This window comes from Vipera ursinii (assembly GCF_947247035.1).
Source record: "Vipera ursinii genome assembly, chromosome: 1".
Lineage (NCBI taxonomy): Eukaryota > Metazoa > Chordata > Lepidosauria > Squamata > Viperidae > Vipera > Vipera ursinii.
In genome coordinates this window covers 121,490,489-121,505,717 of record NC_139512.1, presented here as the reverse complement: position 1 = coordinate 121,505,717, position 15,229 = coordinate 121,490,489, and the positions used below count along the sequence as shown (strand labels likewise).

The following is a 15,229-nucleotide window of genomic DNA, read 5'->3' as shown; positions in this document are numbered from 1 at the left end:
AGCCCTAAACAATAAAACACATTCTAAAATTTAAAATATTTTAAAATTTAAAATCTAAAATCCCAGTCCCTCAGTCCAGGCCGGCGAGTTCAAATAGCCAAGTCGTCAGGTCGTGGCGAAAAGAGCGAAGGTCTTATTTATTTATTTTATTATACCCAATTCCATTTGATTGCTCCTTAAAATCACAACAGGAGTGCAGAACTGGAAAACCTTGCTTGTTGCTGAAAACCAATGCTATGTAACACTGAATTAGAGGTCCAATTTTGAGGGAAGGTAAGTAAGTGAGGGATGCGGTGGCTCAGTGGGTTAGGACGCTGAACTTGTCGATCGGAAGGTCGGCAGTTTGGCGGGTCGAATCCCGAGTGCCGCGTAACAGAGTGAGCGCCTGTTACTCGTCCCAGCTTCTGCCAACCTAGCAGTTCGAAAGCACGTAAAAATGAAAGTAGACAAATAGGGACCACTACGGTGGGAAGGTAACAGCGTTCCGTGCGCCTTTGGCGTCTAGTCATGCCGGCCACATGACCGCGGAGACCGCTGGCTCTTCGGCTATGAAACGGAGATGAGCACCGGCCCCTAGAGTCGGAAACGACTAGCACGCATGTGCGGGGGAACCTTTACCTTTACCTTTACCTTTACGTAAGTGAGAGGTAATTTAGCAACTTCTGGAGAGCTCATTGGTTCCATATCCCTGGTTAAGGAAGAAAAAGTAAACGCCCAGCCCCACAATCTTCCTATCTCTAACTCTGGAAAGGAAATATCATATCTGGATTCTCACCTGTACAGCCAAAGGATCAGAAGGGTCCACAACTACAGCACTGTTGGAGTCAGTGTCGACAACAAGATAGCTGTAATTATCAGACAGGACAGGAATGGGAAGGATCTTCAAACCTGGGAAAACAAACAGAAAGCAAAGAAGGAAGCAAGCAGGAAAATGAGCACAGAAAACCACCCTCCACTGAACCTGCAATATCTATATAGCTATTTGGAACTATATTTTGTTGGCCACCTTGAATGACTCCTTAAAAGAGAATTATTTTAAAAGATAATGAGACATTGCAATCAGAGAAACAAAAATGATTAAAAAAAATTGGACCATGCAGCCCAGCAACCTCCTAAGTCTTAGAGAGATGCAAGTTCTTTGAATAACTTTGTCTACTGAGCAATAGAGAAAAAAGATGCTGAGTAATTTCAACCAGGGTGGTGGGCCATAGATGTTTAAGTACAGCAATCCTGTTGCATCTTCCATCAAATGTGCTGCAGTCTCAGCTGATCTCAAAGATCTAACTGTGAAACTGGCCTGCGTCCTTCCCAAGATTTCTGACCAAGTCAGTTTGCAGAATTCTGCACGTGTGTAAAGAGCCTTCTCTGTACAAATTGTCTGCCAAATTCAGAAGTATGAGTATGATTGAATCCCAATCATATAGACCTCATTAATTCATTCTGAGGCATCTCAAAAAGTTAAGTTTCCTTTACAAGATTTCTTCCCTATGCAGAATCCAGTTACTCGGACTTCTCAAAATTCACTGTCCGGAAGTTAAATCAAACAATACGCCTCATAAGAGCCTTGGTGGAGCAGTGGGCTGATGCCTCCTTAAGTAACACCAGCTGCCTGCAATTAGTGCAGGTTCGCATCCCACCAGGCTCAAGGTTGACGCAGCCTTCCATCCTTCCGAGGTAGGTAAAATGAGGACCCAGATTGTTGGGGGCAATTAAGCTGACTTTGTAATAATGCCGCTTGGGGTGTGTGTGAAAGCCCTAATAAGCAGGCATATACATAGAACGAAGACTACTGCTAAGTTTGTAAAAGCTGCCCTGAGTCTTCCGAGAAGGGCGGGATATAAATGTAATAAAAATAAAAAATAAAAATAAAAAAAACAACGCAAGCGGGTACATCTATCCAAAACGCAAGGGGAAAAACTAAGCTCTCACCATTGAACTCCACAGGCTGGGAAACTGAGTGTCCTTGGGGATAACGCTGGCGTGCCTTCTTTACCTGCCGCTTGTGTAACAGGTAGCCCAGCCGGGTTTTGGCATAGAGATTATACCTGAGGAACCGAAGAGGCAAACAAACAGGCAAGTCAGAACAAGTTCACAAACAAAGACTTTGGTACAGTACATTCCTGAGAAGGATCCTTAACAAAGCAGAGAGAGATTAACAGCCACCACTAGAGTTGCTGAACCATTCAAAGCAGACAACTGAAAGCAGAGGTACACTTAATTAACAGAGAGACAAACATGTCATCTAGCATTAATTCAGTATTTTAGGAATAAACAGGTACGTAGCCTCAAGCTGTTACAACTGCACAAAGATGCCTGAAAACTCAAATTATAAAGTGTACATTCAACTTATTTTTCTTTCTTCGACTGACGTTTATTTTGTCTTGTCCTCAAGTTTCTGAGGTTATTAATTTAAAAAGACTGAAAATTTTACATTGTTTCAGTAAAAATACATTTGCAAACTATTAACACAGCCAGTTTAAAAGATGGTCTAAAAGAGAGCCTACTGAACACATGCTTTTCTGATATATATTTTTTAAAGTGGAATTAGAAAAATTTGTTGGGTTTTGACCCTTGGACAAAAATTACTGGAAAAAGCATGTGCAGCATCTAAGAATAAATCAGAGCAGAGAATCAGTTTTTCAGGCCAACTGCAGCCAAGACAAAGGTCAAACATAATTCAAAGAGAGAAATTCCAACGAGATAGATAACATTGTTTTTTTTCCTATATTTTATACAAGCTGCAGGCACTCCAACAAACATAACAAATGGTTGAAGATTATGTTAGGTGTCAATCAAATGACTTGAAGGATTTGTCCCTCCCTCTGAGCATCTAACTACAGTACTCTAGGAATATATCATATTGACTGGAAAGTCATTTTGAGATAATTAAAAAGAGCCTCCAGGACCATGGCAAGCACTATCTGGAAAAAAAAGGTTCCCCACCCCACCCTACTCCCCAAAAAATCAAAACAGCTAACATTTCACCACAAATATCATATAAATCCAAGGCAATTACACAGGATGAGCAAATATTCCCAAAAGTGTAAGCTCATCTCACCAGTATAGGAAGTGTAATTAGCATTCAGGTAGTCCTTGACTTACAACCATTCATTTAGTGACCGTTAGAAGTTACAACATCACTAAAAAAAAGTGACTTATACTGTTTTTCACACATATGACTGTTGTAGCATCCCCACAATCACGAGGTGAACATTCAGGCACTTGGCAACTGGCATGTCTTTATGACGTTTGCCCTGTTCCAGGGTCACATGATCACCATTTGTAACCTTCCCAGCTGGCTTCTGAGAAGCAGAGTCAATGGGGAAAGCCAGATTCACTTAAGGACTGCATGGTTCATTTAACAACTGCAGTGATTCACTTAACTGTGGTAAAAAGGTCATAAAATGAAGCAAAATTCACTTAACAACTACTCTGCTCATTTGTGGTCGTAAGTTGAGGATTACCCATTAATGTTTAAATTGCAAGTTCCCTTAGCAAAACTGCAGAAAAGTGAGAAATTCAGTACTGTGGACATGTATCCCTTTTCCATAAAATTCATTTTAAAGATGGAAGAATGGTCTGAAATGAAAAAAAATCTTGCAGCCTTGATAGTATTTTGTTTAGCTCCACTGGATTAGCATTATTAGCACTTAAGAACCGGTTGGCCGATGTGTGTGGAGGATTACCCCATTCTTGAAGACGTCAGATGCTCACCTGATATGTGCACTATCAGACCACACAGACAACTCACAACTAAAGTGATAATGGGTTGATTAGCAGACAAAGGTAAGATTTTTCTCCACAAAAACCTTTTGAGCTAAGATAAAACATTTTGTTCCTTGCTCAATATCCTTCACAATTCTTTCAAATAAAGAATTTCCCCAATTCATTGTTCCCCTTTGGAAAATTCTTGATGGAGAGATGAATCCTTAATTGCACTTCACACATTACTGTATCACCCTGAAATCCTGAATTCTTGGCAATCAATTGACGTTCTCATTTAATAACCACTCATTGAATGACTTCAAACTTCGAGTGGTATTTATGACCAGTCCTTGTAATTGTGGCCACTGCAGTCTCTACAATCACGTGATCAGAATACTGGCACTCAGCAAGCTAGTCCATGCTCAGTATGGATGATGGGTTGTAATCCAATACTTCTAGAGCCTTGCAACACAAGAATGGGGCTGCTTATATTAAAAGTGGCTCGGGAAGTTTCAGGAACGTTAGATTCATAAAAATTTGAAAGCGAGCCAGCTTCTCTCCCAAGGTGCCCCCACTCCAGAGTCATTTCCTGAAAGACTGAGCAGCCTCTAAGCTGAGTCCACAATAACTTCCTTCAACAAATCAACGAAAACCGTTTTCCTCTGTTATCAGCTGCAACATATGCAAGGTTGATCCTTCTGATTAAACTAGCAATCAGTGTCCAGTGGTTTGTTTGTTCTTTAATTTTCCTGGGACAGCAGGCCCACACAAACTCAGAACGGGACAGGCAAGCCACACATACAAGAGACTTTCTGCCCCTGCAGGAGTGAAATCGTTTTATCCAAACGTCTGCAGATGGCTCAAATCAAGAGTCTCTGAAGAAAAAGATCTAAAACCTTGCATTTAGGCAGCAATGTCTATTCTATCAAGGACTGCTTAAGCAGGATTCTCAGGTCTAAGAATAGGAAACCAAGGACCACTGGTGACACTCCCAAAAGACACAACTGTAGCAATACACATCCAAATTTGGTCCCTGGGAATCATAGTCAAGAGTCTTTCAAAGACCATTTTTCATATTTTTCTTTTTCTGAGCTTGCAGGCTAATAATTCCACAGAGTTTTTATCATTCTGGAATCTTTTTGTATAATACTGTGCATAAGCAGGACTGAGGACAGGCAACTTGCCCATGCCGTATAGTAAATTTATGGCCAAGGTTTCACAATTCAGCCTTGGAATTATAATACGCTTGCTCTGGAGATAAGCACACAATTCAAACCTATCACTACGCAGGCAAGCCAGGCTAATTTGCAGTTCAATCCGGTCACCACAGTAAGCTTCATGTAGCAAATAGCGCAGTAATATATTTTCCAAAACAAATCAATAAATACAAACATAACCTTTGTTTCCGAGAGTTCTGTAGCAGGGAAGAAGTTAAACAAATACTTTGCACTTTTCCACCCCCTCAAAAGCTTATAATTCCTTGGAGTTTCCTCATCTTGGGAGATTTCTCTTCATTTGCTAAAAGTCCAGATGGCCGATTTACAGGAAGGATGTGACAGAAGAAGGAAGAAACCAACTGCACACAGGAGATAAGAAGCAGTGGAAGGAACCAAGTGAACAAGATAGGCAATGGTATGACAGAGGCCATGTGTAGGAATGGTGAGTACAACAGATAAGGAGGTTTGTGGAAAAGATCACGCGCATTCAATGAAAAAAAACAGGAGGAAGAAAACTGGCATGGTATATGGAAGGTATTCCAGACCCAGAGGACATCTTGCCCATCCTTGCAATAATTCCAAATGGTATTTATTTTATTTATTATTTATTAATTGAATTTCTATACCGCCCTTCTCCTGAAGGACTCAGGGCGGTGTACAGGGCAATAAAAGCATTACATACAAAAGTTAAAATAAAATTAAATTAATTAAGCCCTAACAATAAATAATTAAAAATACCCCAAACCCTTAAACCAGGCCGGCCTGTTCAAATAAATAGGTTTTCAGATCACGGCGGAAAGAGCAAAGGTTGGGAGCCATCTGCATTCTGCACCAGCTGAAGCCTCTGAGTGGTCCTCAAGGGCAGCCCCATGTACAGCTCAACTGGTAATTGATTCCAAAGGGCTGGCGCGCCCACAGAGAATGCTCTCCCCCTGGGGGCTGCAAGCCGACACTCTCTAACCGACGGCACCCTGAGGAGGCCCTCTCTGTGGGAGCGCACAGGACGAAGGGAAGATGACGCCGGCAGCAGGTGCTCCCGTAAGTAATCCGGGCCCATGCCATTTAGGGCTTTATAGGTAATCACCAGCACCTTGAATCTCACCCAGAGGGCAACTGGAAGCCAATGCAGCTCGCAGAGAAGAGGTGTTACATGGGAGTATCGGGAGACCCCCAACACAACTCATGCGGCTGCATTCTGCACCAGCTGAAGCCTCTGAGTGGTCCTCAAGGGCAGCCCCATGTACAGAGCATTGCAGTAGTCTATACGAGAGGTCACGAGCGCATGAGTGACTGTATGCAGGGCAATCCGGTCCAGATAGGGTTGCAACTGGCGCACCAGGCGAACCTGGGCAAAAGCCCCCCTGGTCACAGCTCCTATATGGTCTTCCAAACTGAGCTGTGAATCCAGGAGGACACCCAAGTTGCGAGCCCTATCTACGGGGGCTAACACCTCACCCCCCATGGTTAAAGATGGAATGGACTGAATTTCCCGAGATGCCGGAACGTACAACCACTCGGACTTGTCGGGATTGAGCCGAAGCCTGTTCCTCCCCATCCAGACCCGAACCGCCTCTAGGCAACGGGACATCACATCGAGGGCATCACTGGGGTGGTTTGGGGTAGAGATGAAAAGCTGGGTATCATCGGCGTACTGATGATACCCCACTCCAAAACCATGAATGATCTCACCCAGCGGCTTCATATAGATGTTGAACAGGAGAGGCGAGAGGACCGACCCCTGAGGAACTCCACAAACAAGAGGCCTCGGGGCTGACCTCTGCCCTCCTGTCAGCACCAACTGCGAATGTCCCAGGAGGTAGAAGAACCACTGGAGAACAGTGCCCCCCACTCCCAACCCCCTGAGGCGCCGCAGTAAGATACCATGGTCGATGGTATCAAAAGCTGCTGAGAGGTCTAATAGGACTAGGACAGAGGAACAACCCGTCCCGAGCCTGCCAGAGATCATTCACCAGCGCGACCAATGCCATCTCCGTGCTGTACCCGGGCCTAAAGCCCGATTGGTACGGGTCCAGATAATCCACTTCCTCCAGGAACAGAGGGAGCTGATGCGCCACCACGCTCTCAAACAACCTTCGCAAAAAAGCGAAGGTTGGAGACTGGATGATAGTTATTCAAAATAGCCGGGTCCAGAACAGGCTTCTTGAGGAGGGGCCTCACCACCGCCTCCTACAAGGCGGCAAGAAAGCTACACTCAAAGAAGCAGCTATCACTGCCTGGAGCCAGCCTCGTGTCCCCTCCCGAGCCGCATAGACCAGCCAGGAGGGGCACAGGTCCAATAAACACGTGGTGGAGCTCAGCTTCCCCATGATCCTGTCCACAACTTCCGGAGTCACAGGGTCGAACTCTTCCCAGATAACATCACCAAGACCGCTCGTGTCACCTCCGTCAGACTCTGCCCAGTCGGAGTCCAGACCGGCCCAAATCCGAGCGATTTTGTCCGCCAGATGTTGGCTAAACTCCTCGGCACGACCCTGCAAGGGCTCCTCCCTCACCTCCTGATTAAGGAGGGAGTGGGTCACCCTGAACAGGGCGGCCAGGCAATTATCTGAGGACGCAATGAGGGTAGCAAAGTAATTAGTCTTTGCCGCCCTCATCGCCGCGAGATAAGACCTTGTAGAGGACCTTAGTCGCAATCGGTCGGATTCAGACCGGCTGGATCTCCAACAGCTCTCTAGGCCCCGTCTCCGACGCTTCATCTCCCGGAGCTCAACAGAAAACCATGGAGCCCACTGGGATCTGCGCCGGGTCAGGGGCCGCATGGGTACAACGCGGTCGAGTGCCTCCGTGGCTGCCCTTTCCCAGGCTTCCACCAAGGCATCGGCCGGGCTGTGAGCGAAGGCGGCAGGCGGGGACCCAAGCACCACCTGAAACCGCTCAGGGTCCATTAGGCGCCTGGGGCGGAACCATCTTGTCGGTTCCGTGGCCCAGCGACGGGGGGGTGGCGAAACGGAAGGCCAGTTGCAGGAGATGATGATCGGTCCATGACAGGGGCATAATAATTGGAGAAATCCCACCCAGATCATCTATCATTCTTTCTTACTTTTTAAACAACAAAGAGAGTCTATATTAAGACATTCTCCATTTCTCATGCATTTTTCAAAGGAGAAAAAAAAAAGTGCAGATTCCATTCAGTGGTATATCCAGTCAATCCTGCAATCCCGTGAAAATTTGCAGCACATTCTTTTTTTTAGTTTTCATTACTAGACTCTTCTATAGCTGGTCAGGAAAGCTAGGTTACATCTAGCGATATTAAATGGACACTTGTTCTAAATATTCTGCTCCAAATGAATATAATCTTTCCTTTGAATAGACAGGAATCTTTAATTCAGTAGAAAGCAGGGCTAAACTTTTAATATTATGTTGATATAGTTATTATGGGGATCACAATGATGTTAAGAAAAGGGATTTAAATATATCATTCAAAACCTTGGCAGACACACTCTACTTATTTATATAATGAATATTATATAATATATTAATATTAGTGCAATGAAGGGCCTGTAAGAGCTGAGCAGCTGATGGAAAATATGCCAGACCAGGACAGAGGAAAATACACACAAAGTCATTGTGAAGATTCAGAAAGGGATAATTTTTCTACAGGATTACATTCCTTGACTCATAATTCCTCTTAAGTTAGTTTTCCTCAATCTAATGAACTTGAGAAGTGCTGAATTGTTATTCTAAATATTCCCAGGGAGAATAGCCAGCAGGTGGGAAGATAGGCGTTGCAACGCAATATTACTGGAAAGAAAGTGGATGGGACTAGCCATCCTAAAATATCCTTCAAGACAGCAATACACTACAATGCAATCAAATGGATATACAATCAGGTTCCATGCAGACAGCCACTAACAAGAGGAAGTAAAAAAAAAAACAACTGAACCTTTTATTCTAAGCAAAAGGCACAATTGTTCAAATGTACTTGATGAACCAGAAATCTATCCTCTAGTGGAACAGGGTAGGGAGTAGTTGGCAAACTACTTTGTAAACCAACACTTATAAATCCAATACTTCAATAACCAGCTGGTTTGTTCATTATACCATGCATAGCTGCTTTTAAACTATGTTTTTGTTGCTAGCCTGTAAAAACAAATCTTCATCCAAGGTAATGGTCAGATAAGCAGACATAGACAAAGTCCAAAGTACAGATGATGGCTTGGTAGGAAGAACACACCTATGAGGAATTTTTAGAAGACACCTCCCCAAATGAACATATAACTGGAATACAGGTAGTCCTCCACTTACAACAGTTCATATAGTGACTATTCAAAGTTACAAGAGCACTGAAAAAACTGACTTATGACCCCATTTCATACTGAAGACCGTTGCAGCATCCCCATGGTCATGTGATCAAAATTTGGATGCTTGGTAACTGGTTCTTATTTATGACCGTTGCAGTGTCCCGGGGTCACTTTTTGCGACATCTTGACAAGCAAAGTCAATGGGAAGTCATTAACATAACAACTGTGTTACTAACTTAACAACTGAGTGATTCACCTAACAACTGTGGCAAGAAAGGTTGCAAAATTCACTTAACAAATGTCTCACTTAGCAACAAAAATTTTGGGCTCAATTGTGGTCGTACGTTGAGGACTACTTATACAGATAATTCTGCATGAATCACCAGGTAGCTAAACCCATCTCCATCTGGTTTCCAACTATCATCTATAAAGCAGGCAGGCAAGAGACCAGTGCAGAGGTGACAGCTTCCTAAACTGCATGCAGAGCCATGGTGGCACAGTGGTTAGAATGCAGTATTGCAGGCTAATTCTGCCCACTGCCAGGAGCTCAACCCTGACCGTTTCAAGGTTGACTCAGCCTTCCATCCTTCCGAGGTTGTTAAAATGAGGACACAGATTGTGGGGACGACATGCTGATTCAGTAAACCGCTTAGAGAGGGCTGTAAAGCATTATGAAGTGGTATATAAGTCTAAGTGCTATTGCTGCTATTGCTAGTTTAGTTTATTGGCTGTCTTCTTTTCTTCTTCCCTTCTTAATTTATACCTATTAAAAAAGGAATCTCACTCTGCAAGAAAAATCTACCCATGACTCAACAATGCACCTGACACCTCCCTTTTCATTAAGCCAGAGGATTAAGAATGGAGATTTCACTAAGATTATGCCTTGATTAAATCAAAGTCAGATTACTAATCTCCTGAAAATTATCCTCAGAATCATAAGCCTGCAAAGAATTATTTTCAAGTTTAAAATCCATGCTTTAGTACACTTACAGGTAGTCCTCAATTTACACCACAATTAACTCTGGAATTTTGGTTATAATTTGTTGCAGTCATTGAGTCACCAAATGACTAGACTTCATTTCATTTTACAACTGTTTTTATGTCAATCATTAAGCAAATCACATTAAGTGGATTACTTAAATCTTAAATCTGAATCCAGTTTATTGAATGGGTGTTCTTTGCTAGAAAACAGCAAAAAGTCACAAAATATGATCATGTGACTATGGGATACTGCAACATTGGTAATACAAGCTGGTTGCCAAACTCCTGAAATGCCATCACAGGTTGACAGGAGTGGTTCAGCAGTCATAACTTTGAGGATGGGTCGTAAATAAAATCCATTGAAACGTTGAATGGTTGTTAAGCAGCTGGTAGTAAGTCAAAGATTACCTATATAAATCTATGAATCCTTTGCACCATAAGCCAAAAAAGTAGAAAGCAAACATGGATTCACACACTGGTAATTTGAAGGATATCAGCATAAAGATCTAACTTTGCAGTAAAAAACAAACTAAGATGTCTTTCAGGAAAGGCAAGGAATTAGCTCATTAGGTTCCCTGGTAATACATGGATTTGTAGTATTTATATTTTTAGCCTTTTGTGCCCCATCATTTTTCATCTGGGCTTTTCTGAGGTCACAGCTTTGTAACCTGTACTAGTATGGCAGGAGGAGAAAGGAATTAAACCCTAAGACTGAAGAGATGGCATTGCTCAAACAATAACCCTAACTTGTAACCAACAACTCAGCTCTCTTACTGAAGTTGATCAACATCTAGATGCAAACTCAAGTTGGTGGCAGCCCTTGCTGACTTAGACTGATTTTGAAAAAGCTAAGCAAATTGATGCTTGGATGGGAGACCAACAGGAAACCCTAGGGCTGTAGGAAGTCAACAAATTCTGAAAGCAGTATCAAATCACTTCCATCTTACTGCCAAAACCACTAGGAGTCAAGATCGATTCAAGGATAACTTGACCATATTATGGGTAAAATGCTGTCTGGAAACTTCATACACGTTACTCATATTACAGGAATGTCTAAGAGAGTATCAATCATCCAAGCCCTGGTTGTCCCAAAGGTACTTTTTCCAAAGGGCAACTGGATTTTCTTGGTTTTTTCTTTGAAAACGTTTCATTATGTGAATGTGAAAAAGTTCACATTCTGGACAAAGAGGACCACTAGCTTGAAAGAGGGGTCAAAAGAGCCATTTATGTTAAAACTGAACAGCCCTCCCTCAACAGAGGGGGAGGGATATGACACCACCTATCTCCTGTCTACATGGCAGTCCAAGAAGGTTCCACACCCGTTTGATTTGCGTGACTTTGAGGACACAGATAAACCTCCAAGCAGCCTCAACTACTCTCAGTGAGTTAACAACTCATCCTCAGAGTACTAACAATCAGATGACTGCAAAGAATATATGGTAAATATTACCATTCCCCTACAGTCAGTTAGAACTGAAGAAGCTTCTTGGATGAGAAGCAAAAGTTTTTCCAAGGGGAAAAAAACCCAATAAAGTCCAGTTGCCTTTTGGCAAAAGCACCTTTGGGAATATTTCAGGAAGGAAGGAATAAGCAAAGACAGAATGCAAACATGTAAGAAACTACCCACCCCATACAGTGACTTAAATTTCTCCGAATAATTAGAATACAGGAAATTTATTCTTCACATATTTGCTTCTGTAAGATCTGCATCCAAACTCAGAATGGAGTCTTTTGAGAGAAGAAAGAAAATTGGTTGGAAAAGGTTTGGGAGGATATTGTAAATGCACTTGCCGGTGTCGGAAGAGCCAGGGACAAAAGAGAATTGTGTGCTAGGAATTTAAGCTTCTTTCCAAAAATAATTTCTGACTTCCTCCTCTTTGTTCCCAGCAGGATCTGGCACTCTCCCTTAAAACCTAAAGCTCTGTTCATTTTTAGTGAGTTATGTATCTCCAACCACCTCCATTCTCAAGTATCTTGCCTTTAGTAATAGATGGTAAAGAAAGCACTTAAGGGGTTAGGGGACTTTGGGGCGGAATTCTACGTTCCTAATGGCCCAAGGGTCTATTATTTCATGGTTATTGTTATAAGGCCTAATCTGTAACCATCTATTCAAGGCAATCGCCTTTTTAATCACAAAAGATGGGGGAAGAGTTTGAAGAACTCTTATTAGAAAACATAATGCTGCTTTTCTCTATATCGCATGCACACTACATCACCTGCAGCATATTTTGCAAGCCTTTTTCTTCCGCAGAAGCTGCGCCCTTTTTGTTTTAGGTAAGCAAGCATATAGGGATGCGGTGGCTCAGTGGGTTAGGACGCTGAGCTTGTCGATCAGATGGTCGGCAGTTTGGCGGGTCGAATCCCGAGTGCCGCATAACAGAGTGAGCGCCTGTTACTTGTCCCAGCTTCTGCCAACCTAGCAGTTCGAAAGCACGTAAAAATGCAAGTAGAAAAATAGGGACCACTACGGTGAGAAGGTAACAGCGTTCCGTGCGCCTTTGGCGTCTAGTCATGCCGGCCACATGACCACGGAGACGTCCTCGGACAAGCGCCGGCTCTTCGGCTTTGAAACGGAGATGAGCACCGGCCCCTAGAGTTGGAAACGACTAGCACGCATGTGCGGGGGAACCTTTACCTTTACTAAGCAAGCATTCTGCTTACTTGATATTCTTTGGAATATCAGTCTTTTCTTGACAAGTTTGTGTTGCTTTCTCACCGTCTCATCTCCCTCCTTCAAATTGTGACTCAACTATATTCCACATGGCTCTAAATTCAGTATTAAATTTTATTTATTTTTACATAAAACGAATACAAGGATCAGAATTCGGAGCTAAATGATTAAGCAATGAAGCATATGCCGTTTTAGAGAGCCAAGTCACTGATGAACCATTACCATCTGTATGATTAACATAATGATTTTCTGGGATTTTTAAGCAGAGAGGTTTCCCAGTTCCACATGGAAGTACTAAGGGTCGGCCCAGTCATTTTCCTTTTACTGTATACAAAGCATATGGGTCTGCCACGCTCTTCTCCACCACCCAAGGAGATCCCTGGCAAAGAGGGAAGTGCGCTTACGCTAAACCAGGGGTAGGCAACCTCGGCTCTTTTATGACTCATGGACTTCAACTCCCAGAATTCCTGAGCCAGCCAAGCTGGCTCAGGAATTCTGGGAGTTGAAGTCCATGAGTCATAAAAGAGCCGAGGTTGCCTACCCCTGCGCTGAACGGTAAAGAAGCGAGAGAACAGTATAGTAACGCTATTGTTAATTCTTTCTTTTGAATGACAGGCATTTCCAGAAAACATGCTCGTCATGCTCCAGCGCTTTCGGAAAAATTCACTGAAAAGCAACCGCCGTAGGCAAAAAAAACCCCACAAAAACCCACAAAAGTTGCGCACAGCAGAATCTCGTTCTTTCTTAACTTTCGATTTCGGAGGAGGGGAACAGACACCTATTGTATTCTACGTCGCCGCCGCCCCGCGATCCTCTCCGCTCCCTTGTAAGAGCGAGCTACCTGCGCAAAGCCACCGATTACGCACGCAGGCTCGGATCCCGACGTTCCTTTGATGCGCAGGCATCCATCCTTTCCAAGCAATCCAGGCCCGCGCTACTCTGCTCCCTCCCAGTAATCCCCACGCCTAAAAAAGATGGCTGAGGAATTCTGGGAGTTGAAGTCCACAAGTCATAAAAGGGCCAAGTTTGAAGACCCCCTGCTATTGACCTATTGATCGTTCCTTTCGCCCACTAACAGAGCCGCCGAATTCCTCCTCCGCCTTCGCTTGGCAAAAGCCAGTTAATCCCCTCGCGCAGGCGCACATAAGCTTTTTCCCCCTCTCCCCCCCCCCCCCGCCTCCCGGGCAATTGAACAGACTGTCATTCCCCCCGACTGAAGCAAACGTTATGCCTCCTTTTGGGTCGAAGCAGATACCCCGCTGAGCCCGAAGCAAGGCTGCCCTGGAACTAATGGCTGCAGATTTGTCTCGTGGCAGCCCGAAAGAAACATTTGAGAAAATTATTTTATTTATTTATTTTTATTTTAATTCCATTTGGCTGAGGATTAATCTTATTTTAACTGGGGTTTTATTTATACAGGGACATATATAATTTTTTTTTAAAATTTGTTTTTCACTTTTGTATCTTGGTTTTTTTTTAATTGCCCTGTAAACCGCCCTGAGTCCTTGGTATATAAATGTAATAAAATAAATAAATAAATAAATTTATATCTCGCCCTTCTCCGAAGACTCAGGGCGGCTTACAAGCTTAGCAGTAGACACGCATATTCTTATAGCCAGGCTGCAAAAATCCGCAGAAAACTCATTCATACATACATACATACATACATACATACATACATAAATAAATAGATAGATAAATAAATAAATCTTTGTCAAAGTACAACATGTGTACATTGAGATTAGCTGAGCCTCCCCCTGTGCTCTCTCCCTCCAACACACACAGTGACAACAAACCCTCCATCCCACCACACTATGTGAACCAACTACATCACACACCGGCCTCCCAAGTCAATTCTGCATAAGATTATGTCCCATTTCAAAGCCTAACAGCCAGCCCACGGATAAAAGCTATTTTTCAGCCTGTTGGTACGGCTGGCTACATTCCTATATCTCCTACTTGGCTGCCGTTTAGCGGCCACCTTGATTTTTGCAGTGCAGATCTAGCAGCCTAAGTCCGACCCCCCCCCCCCGTCTCAAGCTCCCCGATGTCTCACCATTCATCCCGCCGAGACCTTTCCCACTTGCGGCAGATCAGGGAGTGCCTCCCGTCAGCCCCAGAATTGCGCTAGTAGTCCCAGAGCACGTTCTCGTAGCCGTTACGAAAAAGTGCGTCCCCCAAAGCTCAGGTCTCTCCCCCCACCCCCCCCACACACCCCGACTTACCCCATGCGGAACAGCAGGGGACCCGCCAGAGCCATGGGCATTGGGGGCGAACGCTGCCTGTTCCCGCAGCGGTAAAAAGCGTAACTGAAGGCCCGGCGACCCGAAACGGCCAGAGCGGTTATCAGAGCCCAAATCCTCCGCAACCAACCCAGCCAAGCCATGCTCCGC

General features: G+C 43.8%; 1 protein-coding gene across 1 annotated transcript in view; it reads right to left on the bottom strand.

Annotated features, from left to right (window-relative positions):
• The window catches only part of LOC310632006 (putative hydrolase PNKD), a 31,379-nt gene extending 16,156 nt beyond the window's left edge, over window positions 1–15,223 (bottom strand). The window contains exons 1-3 of the mRNA XM_083348847.1: window positions 15,062–15,223; window positions 1,930–2,045; window positions 776–888 (exon numbers count right to left, since the gene is read on the bottom strand). Of these exons, the coding sequence (XP_083204973.1) occupies window positions 776–888; window positions 1,930–2,045; window positions 15,062–15,222 (390 nt within the window). The 5' untranslated portion in view covers window position 15,223. The remainder of the gene's footprint in view (window positions 1–775; window positions 889–1,929; window positions 2,046–15,061) is intronic.
• Between the last annotated feature and the right edge of the window lie 6 nt (window positions 15,224–15,229).